Raw genomic sequence first — 8,886 nt, 5'->3', positions numbered from 1 at the left:
CAGTGTGCTGTACCACTGGGTGATGAATTCACTTTTCAGAAGGACAGTAACCTAAAACACAAAAGGGCAAATCTACACTGGAGTTGCATACCAAGAAGAGAGCAAATTATCCTGAGTGGGCGAGTTACAGTTTTGACATAAATCTGCTTGAAAGTCTGTCAAGACTTGAAAATTGTTGTCTAGCAATGACCTACAACAAATTTGACAGGGCTTGAAGAATTTTTTTAAATAATGGGCAATGATTGTACAATCCAGATGTGCAAATCTCTTAGAAACCTAGCCAGAAAGACTCACAGCTGTAAGTACTGCCAAAGGTTATTCTAACATGCATTGACTCAGGGGTGTGAATTCTTATGTAAATAACATTAATTTTTTAAAACTGTCATTATGGGGTATTGTGTTTAGATGGATGAGATGTTTGTTATTTATTTTGTCCATTTTTAATTCAGGCTCTAACAAAACATTTTCACAAAGGGGTGTGAATATTTTCTGAAGGCACTGTATGCTGCTGTTCTGCTACTTCAGTAGAAATAAAGCACCATTGGTTTTGAGGTGCTAATAAAAGGAAGTGAAACTATTTACTTGTTGTGAAGTGCCATAACCGATTAGGCTGAGCCCCTTCTCGAAACTGAAACTTCTGTAGAGAGAGCAATGCTCCACCCCATCAATGCTGACTTAAATGAAGAACAAGCTTGAAGAATTGAGAAAATAATAAAAAATGGGCAGATATTGTACATACCAGGTGTGGAAAGCTCTCAGAGACTTACGCAGAGAGACTCACAGATGTAATCACTGAGAGATACTTAAGTAAATGAGATTTTAGTATTTCATTTAATACATTTAAAACCATTTCTCAGAATGTTTTCACTTTGTCATTATAGAGTGTAGATGGATGAAACAAAACATATTTAATCAATTTTGAATTCAGGCTGTAACAAAATGTGGAATAAGTCGAGGGGTATGAACACTTTTTTTAAATGGACCGTACATCTGAGGAACTATAGGTACAGGCAGGTTTACAGTATGAGAGATTAACATAATAATTACAGTAACCTACAGGGTGAATTGCATCTCAGGTTTGTAACTTCTCATTACCAATGACAACGCATAAGGTAGCACTCAGTTCAACATGGCATAAGACAGTGATCATCTGGACTGAATCTCAACATTTCATTGATAACAGGAACATACAGAATATTAGAAACCAAAAGAAGGTAACCATACAATCCTGTAGAAGGCATAGAAATAAAAAAGAACTACTGCACTACCGTGGCCAGTTTATTAGATACACCATTCACAAAAATGGTTCACTCCTACAGTGAGTCACGTGGCTGTGGCTTGCTATATAAAGCAGGCAGACAGGTATTGAGGCGTTCAGAAACTGTTCGATTGAACATTAGAATGGGCAAAACGAGTGATCTAAGAGACGTGGTATGATCGTCAGTGCCAGGCACATCGGTTCCAGTATCTCAGAAACAACAGTGTCAGTTAACCGAGAATGGTGCGACAAACAAAAAAAACATCCAGTGAGCGGCAGTCCTGTCAGCTTGTTGATGAGAGGTCGAATGTGAACGGCAAGAATTGTGCGAGCTAACAAGCGGGCCACAAACAGGCAAATAACGGTGCAGTTCAACAACGGCATCTCGGAATTAACTTGTCGTTCCTCGTCACAGATGGGCCATTGCACCAGACAACCACACCGGGTTCCTCTCCGATCAGCTAAAAACAAGAAGAAGTGGCTCCAGTGGGCACTCGATCACCAACACTGGACAACTGAAGAGTGGAAGAACTTTGCCTGGTCCGACTAATCCCGGGTCCTGTTGCGTCATGCTGATGGCAGAGTCAGCATATGGCGTAAATAGCATGAGTCCATGGCCCCAACCTGCCTGGTGTCAACGGTATAGGCTGGTGGCAGTGGTATAATGGTGTGGGGAATGTTTTCCTGGCACCCGTTAGGTCCCTTGATACCAATTGAGCTACGTTCCCATGAACCGAAGAATTTGGGCTGGCCACTTAGTGTGCATGTCAATGCATTGCAAGCCTAAATTAGTGTCTGTGTCTCTAGGAGGGCAGCTACATCTCCTTCCAGCTGTACCTGGGTTAGGCTCTGGGTCAACCTGCGATAGTGCTCCACGCCCACCAGGGGGCTCAACAGCCTCCTGCTCCTCTCCTTGTCCCGCTGCCACTCCTCCCTGCACCTCTGGAGTCCCTCAGCAGAGCCTGGATCAGGGGGCTCCATCTTCTTCACTCCACTGCTCTTCTTCACCTCCTCCATCTCCTCTTCCTCACCATGGAGCAAAGACGACACGCCCTGTTTGAGTGACAGTACCTCTTTCTCCAGGGAATGGGCCATTCGTGGTACCGTCCCGTCTCCTCCCCCCTGCCTGAGGCGCAGGATGGAGCAGGATGCTGGTAGGAAACCGAACAGGGAGTCGAGGAACTGCAGCACCTTGAACTGGCTACAGGTGAACAATTATGTAAATATCATGAGAGACATATATGTATTATTTGTGTTTAATCTGTATCGAAACCGCACTATACCATTGAAGTATTAGAGCGCCATTAAATGTTCCAGTATATTTGGATTAAGGAACATTCATGCATGGCCCACCACTAAGTAATTTAATCACTCGTGGATAATTTCCTAAGTCGTTGAACATATCAAACGGCATTGTAAGCAAAGATTAGCTACCTGCAGTGGACGGATAATTCTCCCTGGAAAGGTGTTTTGTGCTGCCAGTTAAACAGCATGACAGCAGATGGCCCAGCAGGATTGGCCAGTAGGTAGTGTGGGCTGATCTCTAGCCTCTCACAGGGAATGCTTGTCTGGATCCAGCCAGCCACATCACACAGGGTGTGGTCAGGAGAGTGGATCAGGAAGGTCCAGGCATCCAGCACAGCCAATAGGCTAAGCAGGTCTTCTCTAGCCTCATCTAGAGAGACAGGAAAGAAAATAGAATGCAATAGAATAGTGAACACTACATACATACTGTATTAACTGTTTATTCAATGAGTAAGCAACAGTATTATACTGTTAAGAAAAGACGTGAAGATGTCCACACACAAACGACTATCAATTATCATAAAGGGAGTTACAGAGCTCTTACTTATTGACCATCCACTGATATAAAGTGTCAGTTTTACCTGTTGTGAGTTGACTGTTGGTCATCAGCTGGCGGTGGTGTTTGACCTGAATATCAATTTGGATTTGACCGCACTGGACCACTGTTGGTCCTGGAGCGGTTACAGAGGCCGAAGATCCCTGTCTGTGGACGTAATGGAGCATAATGGGGCATTTGACACTGCCAGAGGTCAGCAGAGGGGTCAGGTCAGTCATAGCGGTCACTGCCAGTCGGTGTGTGGCACGGGCTCCGCTGGCAACGGTCCGCCTGCTCCGCTTAGCCGCTGGCTCTGGGTGAGAGTAGGGAGACGGGGGGCTGGGTGTGGAGGGGCTGGGTGTGGGGAACCAGGACGCTTGGCTGTGGGTCTGGATGACCGCAGGCGTCTGGCTCTGGCCTCTCTCTCTCAGGATGGATAAAGTAACACTCTCCGCTGCGCTGGAACAAAAATATATACTGAACAAAAATATAAAACGCAACAATAAACATTTTATGAAGTTACAGTTCATATGAGGAAATCAGTCAATTGAAATAAATTCATTAGGTCCCTAATCTGTGGATTTCAAATGACTGGGAATACAGATATGCATCTGTTGGTCACAGATACCTTAAAATAAAAAGGCCTCACAATGAGCCTCAGGAGCACGTCATTGGTATTTCTGTGCATTAAAAATGCCATTGATAAAATGCAATTGTGTTCGTAGCTTATGCCTGCCCATACCATGACCCCACCATGAGGCACTCTTCACAACATTGACATCAGCAAACCGCTCGCCCACATGACGCCATACACGTGGTCTTTATGAGGCTGGTTGGAAGTGGTAGAGAAGGTAGAGAAGTGAACATTAAATTCTCTAACAACAGTTCTGATGGACATTTCTGCAATCAGCATGCGAATTGCACGCTCCCTCAAAACGTGAAACATCTGTAGCATTGTGTTGTGTGACAAAACTGCACATCAGTGTCCTTTTACTGTCCCCAGCACAAGGTGCACCTGTGTAATAAATTCTGTTTAATCAGCTTCTTCATATGCCACGCCTGTCAGGTGGATGGATTATCTTGGCAAAGGAGAAACACTAACAGGGATGTAAACAAAATTGTGCACAATATTTTTGAGAAATAAGCTTCTCGTGTGTATGGAACATTTCTGGAATCTTTAATTTCAGCTCATGAAACAAGGGACCAACACTTTACATGTTGTGTTTATAAATTTGTTCAGTGTATAACATGTCAGTAACAATCCCTTGGACACAGTAGGCTGCTGAACAGGGAATCAAATACATTTAGCATTAATGAAGTGAGTGAACGAATAAATGAAAGACCAAAAGAACGCATGAAAGAACAAACAGATGAGTGATCTCAAACTGTCTGGAGAGCCTGTACTACTTGAGCTGTACCAGTGCCATGTTAACCCACAGCAGCAGCACTGAGGGCCCCCAAGCAATTCCACCATAAGGATGATATTCTCCATCCTCAAGACATGCGCCCAAGTTAAAACAGAACAGGTGGCGCAACTTGGACTCTTGATTGCTCTGCGCTCCCACAGAAACCGCTCTGAGGGCTGTTGGAGAGTATGTTGCCATGGTGACCAGATAGGCATGTGGCTGCTGTAGAGTAATTTCTCAAAGTCTGGAGAGTTATCGCCCGAGAGAGTAAGACTGGCTCCTAAAAGTAGCTCTTCTACAGGAGGCTGAGGCAAGGCAACTGAGTGGAAGGGAAGACATTATTGATATCCCTTCATTCTTGCACTTCACAGGCATAAACAGCATTTGATGTTACGTTTGTTTGCTATATGTCCTCATAAATGCAATCATGATCTAAGTTGTATAAGTTCTGTGATATTAACTAGGTTTCCATCCCACTTTTTATGCGATGCGAGTGTCGACAAACCAAAATACGCTAGACAAGATGGAATCTTTTTGTGTCGGTACAATTAATTTAGCGAGAAATGGTGGTGGAAACGCCTTTATGCACACATATTGATACAATAACCATCATATCGAAGTAAAATTGGAGTCACACAATATTTTGTGTGATCCTCTCACTACAACTCGGGAAAGCATGAAGTTCATTAAGCGACAGATGAAATAAATTCAAAGGGTGGTGAAAGTACACAGCGATGAGCTTGATGCTCTTTTCCAATATTCTGGTGACATTATGATCTACGCTTGGCTGTCGTTTGACATAATAATAATCTTATCATGTAGGCCAGAGATTCCCAACCAAGGGGTACTTGAGAAGATTTGAGATCATAGGACTACTGGTAAAATGCACAAGGGGGTAACCCCTATCAGAGCAAAATTCAGTTGGTGGTACAGTAACGGACAAAGGTTTGGAACCACTGATGTAGGCTATACCTGCACTACATGTGCAAGCTGTTGCTAGAGCGCACGTGCCAAGGCCAGAGTGGGAACATTCGCTATTTAAAAAGGCAACATTTTTAGGCAACAAGTAATTTATGTGCATTAAGTCATCACTGCCTTTTGTCCGCAAAAAGTAAATTGGATGACACCACATCTTAAATGTGAAAAATGCGCATATTGTTTTACGCATACGCAGATTTTACAATATTTGTCACCAATTGGATTGAAACCTAGCTAGTGAGGCAAATGTCCGGAGGGGAAACATTATCTTTCGGGTGTGATTTAAGTGAGTGGATTTAAAGATCAATATTCTGGCAGTTTTTTTATTTATTTTTTATCTCTGTCTTTTGGTTGGGGGAATTGCTCGTTGGTAGGTAAAAAAATCTGGTCAGCCACTGTGGGATCTAACATCTGGTCAGTGGCTTTCACCAGGCAGGAACCATGCTTGACTGAGCCCATTAACACATACTATCATTACTTTAACACTGCCGCTATCATTACCATGCCCTCAGCTCCATAAAATGAAGATATCAATAAAATTAGAAGCTGCAAAATTCACTACTAACAATTGATGTTCAATAATACGTAGCTGAGGAAAATAAGATGCAATGTTCATAGGGCTCTCAAGCGAGCTCACATGACAGTGAAAATATCAACTGATGTAGAGAGAGAAGTATATTTACATGGCACTCTCTGTGGATAGTATCACACCCACAATCAAGCGGTCTTCAATGACACGGTGCCAAAGATTGTCCACTAGAGGTGGTGGCATCACCGGCATAACCTGCCTCTTCTCATGAATGGCCTCGTCCTCTGGTTCATCTTCCCATAGAGAAACAAGGCCTTCCTGTTAGAGAGGATCAAAGACTACCATCAACACCAATATGATAACAGTTACATACATCTGGCATATATTGAATTGTCATGTAAGAAAGATCATGATAATGTGAGAAAGATCATGACAATGTAAGAAAAATAAGCGTGACTAGGCTAATGACAATCACCTGCTCTGTCTGGGTGAGAATGTGTTCTCTTCCTGAGACCAGGTCTGTGAGGGCTTGGACTGACTGGCGTAGAACCCTCTCCTTCACCCTCACGTCGCTCTGAAGATCCTGGAGCAAGGTCAGGCCACTCTAAAGAAACACAACATAGTGGAAAATAGCAACATGTTGGATAAACTGGAACATTGTTGCATCTGGACAATACACTCCAAACATGACAACTGTAATAAAATAATTTACGCATTGTTCTCATTAGCACCCAAATACACAACTACAGAATAACAGCTGTGATGTTGTTCTCCTGAATGTAATAATATACCTGTAGTCTGGACTGTAGAGCTTGGACAGTTAGGAGGTAGTTCTCCTGAGCTGTGTCAGATGCCTGCTGTCCTTCACTGCTCTCCTGTCCATGCTGAAACATACAACAATCTTTAAAGATCAGAATGGTACCTTTAGGCATTTGGTTGACAAAACACCGGATATGAACCTTGTTACATATAACATTTAGGGGTATAAGTTGGGTGTTATAAAACTGGTAAAGAAGAACAAATAGTAGTGTCTCACAGAATAGGTTGTCCCGCAGAGATCTGTGATGAGGAAAAGATCCACTGGATCCACAAGAGGGCTCTGGCTTCCAAAGACCAGCAGCATCTGATCTGTTCCACAGCTCAAAAAGTCATCCACATGTAGGGAGGTCACACCTGACCAGCATGATGCTACCTGAGGGAGACAGAACAGGGCCATGAGAATTATACAGTAAGCATGATAGCTCACCCAAAATAGCAGAACAATACCTGAAAAGTATCTTTCCACACTGCACAGACATGTCCATCGTTGAAATAGATGGCAAACAGACATCCATTGCGTCCAGTGTTGACCATCTGAATGTGTTGAGGTTCTTCAAAGGGAAGCAGACATACCTCAATGGGAATGCCGTTCTCAAAATACACCAACTGCTTTTTACTGGTCGCTGCCACCACAGTTGATTTCAACACACTGTTCACCTCTTCAGCGGAGATCACAAATACACACTGTGTGATGGAACTATAGGCATGAGGTAAGATCAGATCTGCATTAAATACTTGTCCGTCCTCTACAAAATACCCCATGGTTTTGCTCCCACCTGGAGCGTCCAAATGATCTTCCAGGCATTCTTTTGATTGTGTTTGGTAACCTAGTATGAATATTTTTCTTTTGTTGAGAGGAAACTCAACAATACAATTCAGAGAGAGCTTGATAGGTATTTGTCTAACTTCACCTGCCTGCAGTGACGTGTAGAAGACAATACCAGCATGGCTCCATAATACAGTAGGGCCTTGCAAGATAGTAACATTGTCTTTCATTCGGTATGGCAGTTTAAACTCCATATGTGGCTCTAATCTATTTGAGATGCTCAGAGTGAGAAGGCTGTACTTGAAGACATTTCCCTTGCTCTGTATCAGTAAAATGCATGGCGAAGTGACTCTGTTTTTCACATGTAGGGCAAAGGTGCATGCCACTATATCAACATTAGATGAACTCTTTCTGTTGATGACGGCCATACCACCATTCCCCTTTAAGAAAGTGCAGCCATCCCGTTGAAATGTCAGTCTGCTGAAAGCCAATTCTGATCCTCTTCGAATTTCGCCATCTCTGGGATTGGGGAGTTTGCACTGAAATGTGAGAATATCACCATGGAAGGAGAGCAGCTTCGTGTGTTTGGGACTGTCATGTGTCATTGTGGTACTTTTATCCACAGTAGGATGAGTTCAGCAGGTGTCCTCTGTGTCCCCTCTTCGTCACCTGAAAAGTATATGCACATGACTCTAGTTGAGTTTAACTTGTCTAGCTAACGTTAACTTAATCAGCTGACTGAAATGTAGTTCTAGTAGCCAGTTACTGTAACGTTAGCTAGTCAACTTACTTGCACTAAACCCCAAAATTGCACCGAACAAACATGTAGTTAACTAGCTAGCTACGTGATTTCGAGATACAATTATGAAAGATGAACCGGTGATGCTTACCTGCAGTTATGGGGCAAAATTTTGTCAAATAGTTAGCTATCAAATATTCACTGTCAAACCATCGCGCTAGCACTCACTCAAGGTGCCCTTGATTCATGTCGCCTGCGTAGAAGATGGGTGGAGTGTTTCATGGCCAATTACCAAAATGGTTGATGTGGTAATATTCATATATATATATATATATATATATATTATACAAGTCTCATATAAAGTTCTCAATACTACAAGCTCATCCGGCGAAGCACGTGACCCAAATCTAACGCTTTCAATTACGTAACAAACTTTGCATTGTGGGATAGCCAGTCTCGTTTCCAACAACATACACGTGAACAGTTGTCGCATTCAAAACAACTGGTAACTCGGAAAACTCCAACTCCCGATTTCAGTGCGCTCATAACCA

General features: G+C 43.0%; 1 protein-coding gene across 3 annotated transcripts; it reads right to left on the bottom strand.

Annotated features, from left to right (window-relative positions):
• Positions 1 to 412: 412 nt before the first annotated feature.
• Positions 413 to 8,721, bottom strand: fancb (FA complementation group B). Of its 3 annotated transcripts, none has more exons than XM_024389441.2 (9): positions 8,487 to 8,721; positions 7,278 to 8,265; positions 7,048 to 7,203; positions 6,803 to 6,895; positions 6,487 to 6,615; positions 6,166 to 6,329; positions 3,145 to 3,575; positions 2,693 to 2,933; positions 413 to 2,459 (listed from the first exon to the last, which is right to left on the bottom strand). In XM_024389441.2, the coding sequence occupies exons 2-9, from the start codon at positions 8,199 to 8,201 to the stop codon at positions 2,042 to 2,044; spliced, it is 2,556 nt and encodes an 851-aa protein (XP_024245209.1). In that variant the 5' UTR covers positions 8,202 to 8,265; positions 8,487 to 8,721; the 3' UTR covers positions 413 to 2,041. The 3 variants fall into 3 exon arrangements, with proteins under 3 accessions (XP_024245209.1, XP_024245211.1, XP_024245210.1); XM_024389443.2 differs by having other exon boundaries at positions 3,145 to 3,557; positions 8,487 to 8,720; XM_024389442.2 differs by having other exon boundaries at positions 8,564 to 8,717.
• Positions 8,722 to 8,886: the final 165 nt, after the last annotated feature.

Source organism: Oncorhynchus tshawytscha, linkage group LG26 (assembly GCF_018296145.1).
Source record: "Oncorhynchus tshawytscha isolate Ot180627B linkage group LG26, Otsh_v2.0, whole genome shotgun sequence".
Classification (NCBI taxonomy): Eukaryota; Metazoa; Chordata; class Actinopteri; order Salmoniformes; family Salmonidae; genus Oncorhynchus; species Oncorhynchus tshawytscha.
The sequence above is the reverse complement of the archived record's forward strand: the minus strand, read 5'-3'. Positions and strand labels throughout refer to the sequence as shown.

Excerpts from the sequence above, each read along its gene's own strand:
- fancb (XM_024389441.2), bottom strand. The coding sequence starts at position 8,201 with ATGACACATGACAGTCCCAAACACACGAAGCTGCTCTCCTTCCATGGT. Across the intron at positions 6,896-7,047 it reads TCTGCGGGACAACCTATTCT|CATGGACAGGAGAGCAGTGA; the intron begins GTGAGACACTAC and ends TGTATGTTTCAG. Across the intron at positions 2,934-3,144 it reads CAACAGTCAACTCACAACAG|ATGAGGCTAGAGAAGACCTG; the intron begins GTAAAACTGACA and ends CTGTCTCTCTAG.